The sequence below is a fragment of the Capsicum annuum genome, chromosome 9 (genome assembly GCF_002878395.1).
Source record: "Capsicum annuum cultivar UCD-10X-F1 chromosome 9, UCD10Xv1.1, whole genome shotgun sequence".
Lineage (NCBI taxonomy): Eukaryota > Viridiplantae > Streptophyta > Magnoliopsida > Solanales > Solanaceae > Capsicum > Capsicum annuum.
The window spans coordinates 68,827,831-68,844,322 of record NC_061119.1 but is presented as its reverse complement, the minus strand read 5'-3'; the positions used below and the strand labels follow the sequence as shown (position 1 = coordinate 68,844,322).

Genomic DNA, 16,492 nt, shown 5'->3' with positions numbered 1-16,492 from the left:
CCCAGGGTAACTGCTCTACTAAAATCTAAACAAGAGAGGAAAATCATGGCAAGGTCCTGAAATAGCGGCTTTGGTGTGTCGTGGGCGTGGGTGGGGTGGAGTGCGGGGCGCGCGTGGGGTGTGGGCAAATCTGAATGAAAGAAGTACAATGTAGGCCATAATATAAATTATATAAAAGAATAAGGACCTCACACTATCGAATAAAATTACTTTTCTTGGAACTGTGGTATGTATTTTTGTGTCCTTATTGATAAAGAAAAGTTTCATTTCATTTGTCCTCTACTTCTCTCTGTAATTGAACCCTCAACTAATAAATCAGAATAAACAGAAGGCAGTCAAGTCCGTTAGTCGGTGGCAGGATCTCCGGCCACTTTTCCGATACTGGCGACCACTCCGGCTACATTTCTGTTGCCGGCAACCGCTCTGCGGCTGAAGCACTTTTATCTCCGGCCACATTTTCTTGAGGATATGAGTTCTCCGTTACCGGCGACTACTCTACCGTGGAGTTAACTTCAGTTAACAGTGAAGGTGAATCAGAATCTACGGCCACATTTTCTGCGGGATGTCAGTTTCCGTTTCCGGCGATCACTCGGCGGTGTAAACACCTTAAGCTAACAAACAGCGCGTTTGTACTCTGAGCTTTCTACTCTTATATATTTTGATACTGTAAAGTTTCTAGTGGAGCTGCTACTGCTCTTTCTGTTTCGGCTTTCTGCAATCTGATCTCGTTTATTTTAAGGTAAATTGAATCTCTCTGCATCTTTTCAGTTGTTTTTCTTTCGTTTTTGTTGTAATTTTGCTTTTCCAGTGAAGGCATTTCCGAAACTCATTGATGCAAAATGATGCCTGCAGGCTCTATATTCTATAATTACTTATATCTGCAATTGGTGATTTTGTGTATTAGCTGCAACCAATCTGTATGTTTTTTTTAAGTTGGTAGTGGTATGGACTGCGTACACTCTACCATCCCCACACCCCACGATGTGGGAATATACTGGGTTTGTTGTTGTAATACAGTAGATGTATGACAAAAAATATTCTGTTATCTATCGAGAGACTATGTATTGTGCAAATGATATAAGTAGGCTGTATCTAGAGACATCAATATCTCTGGCATGAACGCTTTTAGGGAGAAGGTGCGTTCTCTCTTTTTTTGGAGCGTATATCAGTGAACAAATTTTTAGGATTGTTAATTTACTTCGTGGCCTTTCTCTTAGGAAAACTACTATGGAGCTTTCTCAGTCTTGCAAAATTTGAAAATATATTTTTTGCAAAATTGTGACATTTTCTCTTTTGGGAAAGGTCTTCAAAATTTTGAACATCACCAATTCAATCAACTTAATCTCTTCAGGCTTGCGGTTTGAGTTTTGATATTTTCCTGATCTGTTCAGCATCTCCAGTGTTTTTTTTTTCCTTGGTTGCTTTGTCTGGTCCGTGGTCACTCTAATTGTCTCTTTGATTTTACCTTTCACAGTTTCATGTAGTCCTAGCGAACGAAAAATAATGCTTTTTGTATATTGAATTGTTTTCTGGCCAAATCTCTCCCTTTTTTCTATTCGCATAGGTAGTTCTATATCTGTAAAAGCATGCCTTTTCCCATACCAAACATATGTGGTACGCCTATCCCATCTCTTTGTGTAGATATGAATAGAGGTGAGACATTGTTGGTGATTTTAAATGTTTACTGTTTCAGAGGAGATAATTTGATGCGGTCTTTGGGATTTATGCTCTTCGTTGTGTAATCTTAGGAGTTAAGATGAATGGGTTTCAGAATGGAAACAGTCATACTCATGATAAACCATTTCCAGGATGCTTGGGACGAATGGTGAACCTTTTTGATTTAAATTCAGGGGCGGCAGGAAACACGCTGCTTACAGATAAACCGCATCGCTATGGTGAGACTCTATGCTAATATTTTTACTGTCTCCCGTTTTCATTGGCATGAATGCTGTTTCTGTGGAATGTTGACAATTTTTTTATCCATGAATGTATTGAGCACTGAAAACAGCATAAACAGCGCACTGTTGTGTAATAATTACTTTGTACGTAAAAACATCTTGATTTCAATTAGAGAACATATGACTTTGATTCTTCAAACTGCCTGCGAGCATCGGTTGATCTCATTTGATTTTATGCTACCTTCAGTTTTTGCCCCTATAGATTATGCCATCTATTACTATGAGGTCAAATCTGCATGTTGAGCTGATCCAGCTTATTGCAGGTCCACTCTCAAGGAGCCAATCAGATCTGGTGAAGTCGTCGCCATCTTCTGAGGATCAAGTAGAAGAAAAACTGGTGCATCCTCTATCCAGATGACAGTTATTAAGAAAGCAAGGTGCTAATTTTCTGCAGAATCTGGCGTAACACTAATGCTTGATATGGTGCATGCAGGTTGTATCGAATTTGAAGGGGACTAGTTCCAATAGGAAATCAAATGGGACACCAATGAAGATGCTTATAGCCCAAGAAATGTCCAAGGAAATAGGTTCTAATGTCAATCCACCTAGTGTTGTTGCCAAGCTGATGGGGCTTGATGCTCTTCCGCAGAAATCTGTTCCAGCTATAAGAAGTCATTTTGGAGGTCATTCGCGGTGTCATACAGATTCCTCTTTCAGCTATTGCCAGCATGAAAACAAATCCTTGACGGAAGAAATGCAGCAAGAATTTCATCAATACCCTGAACAGAATGAGTATAAAGATGTTTATGAAGTTTGGAAGCAGCCCCCAAAAATGAACTGTGTGAGAAGTAAATCCCCACAGAAGGCAAGACACGACAAAGCTAGTTTCGAAAAGAAGTCGGCTTTTGTTCGTCAGAAGTTTATTGAAGCAAAATGTTTATCCATAGATGAACAACTTCGCCAGTCTAAGGAATTCCAAGATGCATTGGATGTCTTAAGTTCCAACACTGATCTGTTCCTCAAGTTTCTGCAAGAACCAAATCCAATGTTTACTCAGCATTTATATAATTTGCAGTCTATACCTCCTCCTGAGACAAAGCGAATAACTGTTCTAAGACCATCAAAGATGGTTGATGATTGTAAATTTGATGGATCAGTGAAGGAAAATGAGAAAGAAATAGACAGAGCCACCCAAGTAGGTCAGGAAAACAGGGCCAAAAACCAGATGAAATTTTCCCCTCCTGCAGCTAGTTGGAACATTGATGAAAATCATGCTCAACCTAAACGGATAGTCGTGTTAAAACCAAGCCTTGGTAAGAATTACAACTTTAGGGCTGCAAGTTCTTCACCGTCTGCATCAGCAAGAGTATCAGAAACTGAAATAAGTTTTGTCAACATGGAGGCTAATGAGGCTCAAGAATCAAGAGAAGTGGCAAAGGCTATCACACAGCATGTGCGAGTAAACATAGGTGGACATCAAAGGGATGAAACATTACTTTCTACTGTATTTGCAAATGGCTACGTTGGTGACGAAAGCTCATTTAATAAATCTGAAAAAGAGTATGCAGCTGGAAATCTCAGTGATTCTGAAGTCATGTCACCAGCTTCTAGGCACTCATGGGAATATATCAATAGGTTTGGCAGTCCTTATTCTTGCTCCTCCTTGAGTCGTGCTTCTTGTTCCTCTGAATCTTCAGTTTCCAAGGAAGCCAAGAAGCGACTTTCTGAGAGATGGGCGATGGTGGCATCCAATGGCAGTTGTCTAGAACAAAGACAGATGAGGAGAAGCAACAACAGCACTTTAGGTGAGATGCTTGCACTTTCTGATATTAAGGCGACAAGAAGAATAGAGCAGGATAATATTAAAGAAGATCCCCAGATTTCAAATTCCAACTCGGCGAGTAATTCCAGACATGATGAAGGTGTCAACAAGTCGCCAAAGAATCTTTTGAGGTCTAAGTCTCTCCCTGTATCCTCTACTGCATTCAGTTCACAGTTGAATGTGGGTACCCCAGATCCCGTAACGGGAGAGAATGATCTTCCCAAGCAGACAACAAAACCTAGAAGTACAAAATCATCATTGAAAGGGAAGGTCTCAAATCTTCTTTTCTCTAAGAACAAGAAGCAAGACAAAGACGGACGCAAGTGTTTGCAATCCAGTGATGAATTGCAATCTGGTGCAAAGCCTTTACATTCTCTATCAAAAGTTGACAAATATAGTGGTGCATTCCTTGATGATCCAGGGGTTGAGTGCTCAACAACCAACCTTCGTGAATCATCATGTGCACTAACTTGCAAAGATGTGGTTGGGAAGCAAGGTGCAACCTCTCCTGAGGTAAAGCAGTTACCTAATGTTTCTTTGTATCACTAATGTTTCTTTGTATCACTACTGCAAGTTTACATTTTACATCATTATTTTATTTGACGTTGCCTCATGCATTTACAATTTCATGCATTAAAAAAAAATTCTCATTTTCTTTTTAATGTGTGGGAACTGTCGAAACTAAAAAACTCAAATAGTGTCTACAGGATTACTTAAGAAGTTCAAAGCGGATTTATGTTGTAATACTTTTGTAGGTTGTGCTCTCTGGAGCAAGATCTTTGCACGCTGGACACCCATGTGAGAACCAGGACCAACCAAGTCCTATATCAGTTTTGGAGAAACCATTTGAAGAGGATAAAAATCCAGCACGTATATCGCGTATATCATTTGGTGATATCAAGCCAGACCGTCATGGTAAATGTTGTCAACAATCCACCATAATCTCTGGCTTCTCTTTTCTTTCTTGATATAAAACTAAATCTTTTACTCCCATCTCCAATCAAATTAGCAGGTGCTGAGTTGTCTGTTCACCCTATAAGGTCCAATTTGATTGATAAATCTCCTCCAATAGGATCAATTGCTCGTACATTGTCCAGGGACGATTCCTGTGCAGATACAGCCAGTTCAGTTTGTGTAAGGCCATCATCATCCACTCAGAGGACTGAGGAAGTAGAACACGAATGGTTCTCTTATGTTCAAACATTACTAACCATGGCTTTCCTTGATGAAGTGCAGTCTGACACTTTCCCAACCGTGTGGCATTCTGCTGAAAGCCCTTTGGACCCATCACTCCGAGAAAAATATATTGATATGAATGAGGAGACACTACATGAGGTTAAGCGAAGGCCAAGGAGATCAACCCAAAAGCTTTTGTTTGATTGTGTGAATGCAGCTTTACTAGAAATTGCAGGATATGGGCCAGACAACTGCCAAAGAACCATACCTTTTATGCGGGTCCATATTAATCTGCCACAGGGAACTAGATTAGTATTACTGGACCAAGTGTGGGACTGGATGAAGGAATGGTTTTCTAATGAGGTGGAATCTCTCTCTACTGATGGTGGGGACTTAGACAGCCTGGTGGTACAGGGAATGGTGAGTAAGGAGGTGATGGGGAAATGGTGGCTTGAAAATTTGAGATTAGAATTAGACAATGTAGGAATCGAAATTGAAGTGAAGTTACTCGAAGAGCTTGTTCATGAGTTTGTCATTGAATTGGCAGGTAGAACTTGATGAGTCTTCACTAATTCTTTTTTCTTCGGCTTGCACAATTATATGACATTATTGTTGTGTATTATTGTATTTGTCAACAACGCCCCCACAGGTAATTGTTTAATGTTGAGACGTGTATGCAAATCTGTAGTAATCTATATTTGGAATTGTTTCGTATATATAATATATTATGCTTAGACACAAATGTGATGGATTATACGCGGAACCATATGTGATAGATAGTGGTGTTGTAACGTTTCGAGTCAAGACACAAGTGTGCCTTCTCAGTATTAACCTGCCGAATATTCTTTTCTGGAAAGTGATTGCCCCTTGTATTTGGAGCACAAATTTACCAGCTAGAATGAATTTTTTTAACCGGAAGCCAAAAAAACAAAAATCTCGTGACTGGTAGCTGAACAACTCTTTTGACCATTCGGGCAATTGAATTGTTTTTCTTCTTGAATCACTAAAACTAGAAAAAAGAGAGCAAACACCGACAAGATTTGAGCAACTGAAAGATGTTTTGTCATCGTATGCACAGTTCCATGAAAGTGACTGCACAAGCAAATCTAGAACCATCACATGCACACCAACTACTACCAAATATTATATACATTTTCTTGTTGGCCAAACCATCGATAGCCTCTCAAACTTCTTCCTAAAATTCACTTAGATCTCTAAACTACCTATTAAATTTCTAAACCCCCAATTTGATTCCATTTGAGCCTTTTTTTGTCAATCAACTAAAAGCTGAAGTGTGTCCAACACACGTGATGATGTGATAAAAATAACGAATAAAAACGTGAGACATGGCATTAAATTTAAAAATAATTTAATTTTTTTATAACTAATTAATTATAATTTAAAAAGAATTATAAAATTTTAAAAAAAAAACTAAATACCCCCGCCCCATGCCTGCTCCGCCCCCACCCCACCCACCCACCCCACCCCCTTCATCTTCTTCTTGATCAATTATGTTATGGGAGGCCATAATCATCTACCTTCAATTTCGCCAAATAGGACAATTAACCTTATCAATCATTTTCATTTTAACCATCATTCATTTAAAAAATTTTTACTTATTAAATGCCTCCACTCTTCTGGAAGAGATTTTTCACACAATTTCATCAATGGCGACCAGAAGAATAAAAAATTGCGAAGATAAAATTTTTCGCCATTGGTGCTGCGAAGACGACGAAGACGCGGGGGTGGGGTTGAAGACGACGATTTTCTCGACGACGAAGACGCGGGGGTGGGGTTGAAGACGACGATTTTCTCTTCTCCATTTTCTTTCTAAAGCTGAACTTTTTTTTTTTTAAAAATAAATTAAAAACTGATTTCCGGCGTCATTCGAATGTGTTTCAAACAATTTTAGAATTTTGAGGTTGATTTTCCGTCAAGAATGCATTCCTAAAAATTTTTTAATGAAAAACGGAGACGACGATAACGGAAAGGGGGGTTAGGGGTTGACGACGATCTGGGGAGGGGCAATGAAGACGACATGAAACGGAGGGGGTGGGGGTGTTTGTTTTATGCTTTTCTTTTCTTTTTTTAATTAAGAAATTATAATATTTAAAAATTATATTAATAAAATAAATTAAATATAAGTTTTTCAATTAAAAAAGAATAAAATATTATTTATTTTACTATTAACGGCTCAAGAAGAGTATAACACACTCTCCTTGCCAAATCAACATTTTGTGCCTGATAGATATCAATTTTAGCACTTGAGGTGCCTGATAGGTACAAGACTTAGTTGAGGGGTCTAAGCGAGTTTTCGTAACAAGTTTGAGGGGCTATCGATGAGTTTGACCTTTTCTTGTTCTTTATATTAAGTTACTCCCTCCGTTTCATAATAAATGAATTGTTGAATTTTGGCACAAAGATTAAGGAAAAAACATTAAAGACATGAATTTAACACAACTTTTTATTTTTACCCAAAAAAGAAAAAGTTGACCTTGTAATACCTTTTCATAAGTTAATTGGTTGTCAAATTGTAAGGGTAAATTTGAAAAAAAATTCAATGATTCACTTATTTTGAAACACCAATAAGTACCCCCAACAATTTACTTATTCTGAAATGGTAGGAGTATTATTTATTTCATAACCTCTGTGTTCGATTAAATTATGACTCATAAAATGAGATGGAGTAAGTATTAATAATCGGAGAAGAAATGGCTCCAAAAATTGGGGTGATGAAGGTTCTTCATGAATATTTGAACCTGAATAAAACTGAATTATTATGTTTCCTCTTTTCCTTCTTTCTATTTTCATTTTACTTTTGCCATGTGTCTGAAAATAAAACTATCGCCATTTACAACTGAAACTGCTGAATGCATAGGGTAGAAGAGACTGTTCCTCCATGAGTCGATTAAGATGTGCAAATTACTTTAGTTCTGTCCAGGCAGTTTTAATGAATTTTGTATTGGCTTGATTAAGTGGCAAAATATTGGATAGACAAGTGACGAGTGTGGTAAACAAACTCAGCATCCGAAAAGACCCTTTCGATGAAGTTCTCGATCCACAGATGTGATGGGGAAGCTTAGCTTCCACTCCAGAGTCACAAAGCAATCATTATCGGAAAAGGCGGGAACCCAAAGAAAAGAAAGAGCTCTATCTCGATAATGTAACAAAAGGACAGATCACCTAATGTATCCTTACGAGACCCTACAGTAGTAGTTTTAACATAATTGTAAGAAATTGGATTATTAACAATACAAAAGCGATACGCTGGTTTTCTTGTGCCTCAATTAAAGAAGCTAGTACTACATGTTCCCTAAAAATAACTAAAAACAGTAAAAAAAATCACACAAGATTTATTGTGGAAAACCTTCATATTTAAGAAGTAAGCTACTGTGTGTATATTTTTCAGTCAACTTTCACTAACTTCAACAAACAATTTTAGATTACAACTCTATTATATAAGGAACTAACTTTAGTACCTTACTCAACATTTAACTCTAACTGTTCTAACAACTCTCCAAGAGGATAAACTCTCTTCTTGTTACAGACCTTACCACGAACACACTTGTAACAAAACTAACAATTATTACAAATCTAAGATTATCCTATTACAGACTCAATGATACTAGTCCTAAACACAATTTCTAGGTTGTTGTATACAAGTATTGGTTGCAAAAGAAAGCAAGAAGGATAAAAAGATCAAGAGGATTGAGTTTGAGTTGATCCTGAAGCGAATCAGACTGTCTTTACTATTACATTGCTCTACTATTTATTAGTGTGTTATTACTGTAGCTGTTAGTTACTTTCACTGTAGCAAATTCCAATTATTAGTTAGTTAGTTAGTTAGCAGTAGTTACTGGGGGTTACTTTGTCTATAAATACTATCAGATGTACTTTTAGAATTCATTGATTGATAATACAAACTTCTTCTCTCCTTAAATCTCTTCTTCTCTAATTAGCTGAGTTCTCGAAATTTTCATCCCTAATCAGCCATAGTTGTTCATCGAGCTTAGCTTCTTGAGCCGCAGGTTCAATTTATGTGCATCAATTGGTATTATAGACACTCGATCCTTGGAATGATGGTTACCAGAAACAAGGGTCAAGATAAGAGTGCTGAAGAAGTAGATGATAGGTGGACTCAAATCCAAGAGCAGTTAGAACAATTGATGTAAGGCATGACTGCCATGAACGACAAGAATTCAAGATCTGAGAAGGAAATGGATGACTTGAAAGCAACAATGCATCAAATAGGTGGTGGGGAAAAAGAGAAAGAATAACCAAGAGCTGAATCCTCTAATTACAGGCCTTGTTCTATTGAATTTTAGCAAGAGATCACGCATAAGGGTCATCACACCAATTCTGGTAACTTTCTTACTAGGTGTTCTAAAGTAGAATTTCCTAAATTTTCTGGATATGACCTCCGTACTTGGTTGTATAAAGTAGATTAACTTTTTTCTTTGGATCAAACCTCTTTTAAACATAGAGTTAAGATAGCATCAATTTATCTAGAGGGAGAAGCCATTGTATGACATAGATATTTTATGAGATCAAGAAGTCCTGGGGTAGAACCTTTTTGGACTGAATGTGTACTGGCCTTAAATAAAAGATTTGGAGACGACTTTGAAGATATATGGAGGCATTGAAGAAGTTAACTAAAACTAGTAGTGTTAAAGAATACCAGGCTGAGTTTGACAGATTATTAACTACTGTGAATTTATCTGATGAGAATATCATTAGTTGTTATCTAGGAGAGTTACAACCTAAATTAAACAAAGCTATTAGGATTCAGGCACCCAGAACACTGATGTATGCCAATAAGATCACTAGACTACAAGAAATTGTATTTAAAACACAGGCTCAAACATAAGGGTTTAAGGTGCAAGGAAGGTATAATCAGGGTCCTATTTTGCCTACTCCTAGTCACACTAAAACACTATTTGTTCAGAAAATATGGCAGTCAATCCTTCTTATAAGAAACCAATGGAGTCAAGTAGTAACAAACCCCCATTCAAGGTTAATACTAATGACAATGAGAGAAGATTGACTGCAGCAGAAATAGATGAGAAGAGGGATAAAAGACTGTGTTTTTTGTGATGATTGATGTTGCCCCAAAACTAACCTCCAAAGAAGTATGCTGCAGCTGATGTCAAATATAGTAACCCAAATAAGGTTGGGGTTGAAACTACAGGGAGTACGTGGAACAGTCTCTCAAACTTGAAAAAATGCACGGGTAGTGCAGAAATATAAAAAAGGGGATTTTAAAGTCAACAGTAACAAGCAACCAAACTTGAATGATTGTGTTTGTAAATAATAGAAGACGAACACTAAGACTGTGTTCCCCCTGGCTTCTCAACTCCATATGTTTCTCGTGTTTGATCCACCTAACCCACTGATCTACGCGCAAAGCTGACAAGCTATGTATTATTAACCGTCTTGTGAATGTGTTGATTAATCTCACCCTTTACCTTGTGAGTCTCAGTACAAATCTCATATTTTGAGTCTCGAGTTGATTAGATGAGTGTTGATAGCCTCAAATCACTGTAGTAACCTCTTTTCCCAATCTCAAACTCCTTTGTAAGGACGTTCCCAAATATAGGCAATTCCTAAGCTTCTGCAGTAGCTTTGGGATACGATTAATATAAAGTAGATTGCAATACACACAGCTACAATAGAATAGACGAATCTCCCATTTCCCTTGCATAGTTAATCTATCAGGGTTCCCACAACCCTAGTCAAGAAAATTAGCCGCTCATGTTTACGCTATAATCCATGAAAATCAATGAAGAAGACATGTAATTAATTGCACAATAATGAAATAAAATCCAAAATATTCACTTGAATACGAAACCAAAAACTCAAGAACAATTGTATCAATGATCAAAGTATGTGAAAGTATCCAAAATATTCTAAAAAGTGCGTAACATAATAAAGGAATAACCCTAGGGTATTTATAGTATCTCAAAATAAATCCTAATTAAAATGGACTAGGAAAATTAAGTCGGCAATGGTCATGTCTTTAGCAAAGATTCGTTAGGTCTCCTTATGACTCACTGCTTGATATCGTAGCTCCCATTTGTCTTCAGTGGTTATGACTCATATAGTCATATTATGAGTCGTATGCCGCTAATCGTAGTTACTCTAGTAACTTTTCATCTTCAGGGCACTTGAGTTTGTTGTCTTTACGACTGCTCACCACGAGTCGTAGTCATACATTATGAATCGTGGTCATCACTCATAGCCTCTAGAGCATCAATCTTCAATTCTTCAGACATTGGTCACAGTACGACTTCCCAGTATGATTCTAGTCTATCCTTACGGCTTATAGTCTTTCTTTACTTAATTCCTCAGCTTATCTTTAGCCTCTGTTATCATTACGAGTTGGGGAACGAGTCGTAAAGTTATTTGACGACTCGTAGACTGACCTGTACTTTACTTCTTGAGAGCCTTTTTTTCTATTTTTTAGTCTAAGCCACTTTCTACCTAATTTCCCTGCAAAACACATAAAACACACATCATATCCTGCAAAATAACCTCAATTAATGCATAATTTCACCATTTAAAGCATCAAAATGTTTGCATGTCTCAGGTAAAAACACAAAACAAAAGCAGTCACGATGCTTAAATAGGAAGATCCTAAGATACCTTTGGCAGTCAATTTTCAACCTTAGTTCCCAACACTTTTCCTTTCCCTATTTTTAGATTTTCAAATCCCAACTGTGTATATAGATGCAACACAAGACATGACACAATAGAATCAAGTGATGGCATTACATTAGCAATGAACAACTAGGCATATACACAAATTACACTACCCGCACAGATAAGTATTCTAACACCGCGACCCATGTACCATTAAAATCAAATAGTCCCATTCACTCACATAGATTGAACATGATATCACCAGGATGATCAAGAGACGCTCTCGCTCACAAAGAAGTTTCATAGTATACACAGAATACCATAGGCTTGCCCTTATTTTCTCTGCCTTAATTTTTAGACAGTCAGGTTTGGATCATTATAGGGCTTTATTCGGCTTGTAACGTAGGTTTGGGGATGGTATGATCTTTTTTGAAAATTTTTCAGTGACTAAGCCTCCTTGACACTATGATTACTTTAGGATCCACTTATTTTTCAAATTTACTTTATGTCCGCCCTTATTCTCCCTTTTTATTCCTTTCTACTTGTTCAGACTGGGTAAGGTTTCTTATTCTTTTCTTTTGCTTATTTTTTTTTTGCAAATTTCTTTTTCTTGATATTTTTCTATTTTTTCATAATTTCTCATTTTTCTTTTTCTCCACACTCAACCCTACTTTTTTTTTTCTATTTACACCCATTCTTCGTACTCACTTTTCTTTGGGAACCCCTATAATAGCCACCCTTAACTTAGGCGATTTGTCTGAGTTGAGGTGCATAGTATCCAAAGAGGACTAGAGCCAAAATAGATTCATTACAATTAAAAATGGAAGGGTGAATCAGTGTAAACAAAAAATTTAGGTCCATTAAGGCTCATATTCGGGATCAAGGGACTCTTATTCACTTTTGGTTGGTTATTTAGGCTAAAGTAGACTGTGTTAAAAATGGCCTATGATCCTTTCCTAACTAACAATCCTACGATTTATGCAAGACTAACCGATTAAGTTTTGGATTCCATACATAAAGGGAACTAGGTAATGCCTCACACACATAGAGTATAGGGTCACATTGCTAAGTACTTCCTATTACGTTCAAGCAATTGTTTGCCATGGTTATTACATTCCTAATTCTAATGCCATTATGAGATTCACAACGGTTACACACATGCACACATCGCATAGTTGAAAAAAATTTAAGGAGTGATACCATTTTTTTCAAACTATTTCAATCAATTCAGCACAATCATTCAAAACAAGTCTACTGCCTTCGGTACAAAGTTTCCTCCTAATTTAAAAATAACACAGAAAACAAAACAAAACAAAGAACACATTTAAAATAGGTATGTCGATTAAATATTCAAACCATAGCTAACAGGAAAAGAAATAAAAAAACAACATGCGATGGCTATACAGTACACCTCTACCCCCAACTAAATACCTATGCACTATCCCAATGTATCTAAAATATAAAAACGAGGGTTAAAGACATACCTAGATACCATAGGTTCTAGCTCAAACATCATCAACACGTGGGACCTCATACTGGGTCCCATCCTCAACGTCAGTGGTCCCAATAGCTATCGGGACACTCTCAACAATAGTGCTAGTGGCAGTGGCTAATGCGCTCAAAGGTAGCTCCGGTGGTCGGGCTGTACTACGGCTTATCCCAGTAGCATCAGTAGGTGTCAAACTACCATCTCTAGCCGCTATCTCTTAGACCCTAGTATCTCGATCCCTCTCACTTTGCAAAATTTTTATTTTTGCACTCTCAACCTTTTCTTCTTTGATTCTCTATCTCTTTCTCTTTTTGTTCTTTTTTTTCCTTCCTCATTCATCAGCTTTAATATTACCTACTGGGGTTGAGTCATCAACTACCTAAATATTCTTGACTATATCCTCTCTGTGATTCTCTTCGATAATAGGCATCGAGAGGTTGGGCCTATCATGCAGGTCATCAACTAACTTTTGCAGTGTGGCTAACTCTACCTGTACACCTACAAGGTATGAGGACTGGATACCCTCAAGTTGTTGAGAAATCCTTTGCTTGAACCAATCAAACCTTGCCCGTATTTTCCTTATTTCATCACTAGGACTCTTCTTAACCCATGGTTTTACTCCTCTCTCCATATGCCACACCTTCATTTCTAATATGCTCAACCTCATCATAACCTCAAATAGAAACAACTATAATACTAATACATAGCATGCTGGAATTGACCTAGATATGGATAGTCGTGGTGCCTGATGTGCTATAGAAATATAACACTTTTGATGCTTAAAACTATGAAAAAATGCAAGTTTCTTAGGTTGTTTTGTTAGATATGATGCATTTTGGATATATTTTACAGGAAACTAGATTTTGGATGCTAAGTTCATGAAAAAGATGAAAAATGGTATTTTTGGATACTTATTTGATCAGTTTTGGGTGTTCGTAACACTTTTCGAATTATACGTGACCAAAGCATATGATGAAAATTAAAGATTTGAAGCTTGGTTGCAAGTGTTGGAAAGCCTAGCACTTACCTATGTCTATATGTGGACCGTGTGTAGCATATGTGGTCTGTATGAGACTAAGGTAAGTGTTGGAATTGATGATCCAGAGAGTGAAAGAGTTGAAAAAGAACTTCCGGCGCCTGCCTATGTCAACATGCGGACCACATGTAGCATATATGGACCGCATATGGGCACAACATGTGTCAGAAGTTCATAATTCTGATAGCAGAAGCTGCAAGAGTTTTTGTCTAAGCACATGTGTTGGCTACATGCACCTAGCCTAAGGTCGCATGTGCCATATTCGTCCAAGTCCAGGTCGCATGTGGACACCACATGTGGCCCCTGACATTTTTTGTTCTTTTTTGTTCGGGCTTTGATTTTAGGTTTTCCTCATGTACTATAAATACCCCTTATGTTTTTTTAGTAGAAGTTCACACTCTTTGATTTTAGCTAGGGTTGTGGAAACCCTGGCAGATTGGCAAAGTATGGAAAGTGCTATTGTTATTCTGAACTGATATCCATGCATGCATTGTAAAATATTCACTTTAATAGATATCTTAGTAGTTGAAAATGTTAGGATCCTGCCTAGATTATTGCTACTTACTCCAAAAGAGTAGTAGAACTAGGAAAAGATAACTACAATAGTAATTTTAAGTTTAGCTGTCAATCTACGCTACAAGGTATTATCTAAGTAAGATGGTTAGATGTCATCTAATAACTAGAATCAAAAGGTAATAGTTAACTGGGATCAAGATAAGGGTTAGTAAGACGACATTCTGAGACTCAAAAGGTAAATAGTGAAATCCATCTGCTCATCCAAAAGAGTTAGATGGTACATAACTTATCAGATTCTATATGCAAGGTATTTGGTTGGTTTAATAAACCATGATAAGCCTACGAAGTTGAGAATCAAAGGTAACACAATCCTTGTGTTCAACTACTGCTGATTACAACCGAAGCTAATATTTGCCACTTGTTCGATATTGCTACTCAAAACCCTTAATTTACTTTTCCAGTCCTGCCCATTGATTACAATAGTTGAGAGCTATGTTTCCACGTATTCCCCTGGATTCAACCCCAACCTTTGTTGGGTTACTATATTTGACAACGATCGCATAATCTTCAAGGTGTAATGTAACTTGGGTATTATCAAATTTTGGCGCCATTGCCAGGGAATATGGTGTTGATTTGTGAATTAAAGTTTTTTGCAGTTTATTGGTCTTTTTGTTTTTTATTAGTTGGGTATACGCCAGTATTTTTCTAACACTTGGAGTAGAGGCAGTCCCTTACTACCAGTGAATCCAAATCCAGAGAGGATCCTACAAACACCTAGTAGGATGATAGAACATAAAAGAGCTGATTTATCAGGAGAAGCATTTTTATGGATAGGAAAACTACCAAGAGGATCTCTCACTACATGGAACAAGTTGCGCAGATAATTCTTTAACCGATTCTTTCCTCCATCCAGAATGTTGCAGTTTAAGGACGAGTATAATTTTAGGCAGTTGCAGTCAGAATTTATTTACGAGGCATGGTTCAGGTTCAAGAAAAACCTGAGTATAGTTCCCAACTATCAGATGTTAGGGACAAATCTATTGGAGATATTTTACAGAGCCCTGACCATCAGTTCCAGAGCCATGACAAACACCATCTCTGGAGGAGCTTTTATATGAATATGTTGGGAAACAACTTCGAAGATGTTAAATCAGAGGGTGGAAAACTCAGGAGGATAAGAGGGGATCTGTCACATATACTATTTGTGCCTCCTGTGATTAGAAAGTAGCTGATGATTTAGTAGCACAAGAGATTGCACTGCTAAGAAACGACCTAGGGTTACTAGAAAATTAATTTGTAGTAGCGAGTTTTGAGAAAGTAAATATAGTAAGAGCACAGGGGTTAGCTTCCAAAGCTTCTGAGTTAGAATTAGAGGAGGAACCAAACTATCTGGATTGTCAGTTGGCGGGTTTTCGAGCCCAAGGGAAAAGAAACCAAGGTCGAAACTACTATACAGATATAGAGAAGGTAGTAGGTAGAGAGATTGTTATTAGAGGGAAAAGTTTGACTACAAAACGTAGAGAGGTCGGTAAATTCCACCTGGAAGAAAAGATCCAGAATCAAGAATGGAAGAGATGCTGACTGAGCTGGTAAAAGGTCAAGAAAATCAGGAGATCAACCTTAAGGAGATTAAGGCTGACATTTAAGGGTTGATCCAGAAGGTTAAATCCCATGCCACTACTATTAAACTGTTGGAACACCAGTTTGGATAGATGTTAGTGACACTAAAATAGAGGCAGCCAAGCACCCTATCGAGCAACACGGTGCAAAATCTGAAAAACGATGGTCATGTTCTTTCCATTACCACAAGAAGTGGTATGACTACTATGGATCCCCCATTACCTGCCGTGGAACTGCTAAGACATGATGAGGATTTTATTTATAAGACACCTTGATAACGCTTACCTATACCATTA

The 16,492-nt window shown here is 37.5% G+C and overlaps 1 protein-coding gene across 7 annotated transcripts; it reads left to right on the top strand.

Moving 5' to 3' along the window:
* The first annotated feature begins 200 nt into the window (after positions 1-200).
* On the top strand, positions 201-5,591 carry LOC107842544. Of its 7 annotated transcripts, none has more exons than XM_047396825.1 (7): positions 201-739; positions 1,809-1,895; positions 2,222-2,295; positions 2,392-4,233; positions 4,476-4,635; positions 4,733-4,854; positions 4,957-5,591. In XM_047396825.1, the coding sequence occupies exons 2-7, from the start codon at positions 1,823-1,825 to the stop codon at positions 5,452-5,454; spliced, it is 2,769 nt and encodes a 922-aa protein (XP_047252781.1). In that variant the 5' UTR covers positions 201-739; positions 1,809-1,822; the 3' UTR covers positions 5,455-5,591. The 7 variants fall into 7 exon arrangements, with proteins under 7 accessions (XP_047252781.1, XP_016541941.2, XP_047252780.1 ...); XM_016686455.2 differs by having other exon boundaries at positions 202-739; positions 1,694-1,895; positions 4,730-4,854; XM_047396824.1 differs by having other exon boundaries at positions 203-739; positions 1,694-1,895.
* The last annotated feature ends 10,901 nt before the right edge of the window (positions 5,592-16,492 follow it).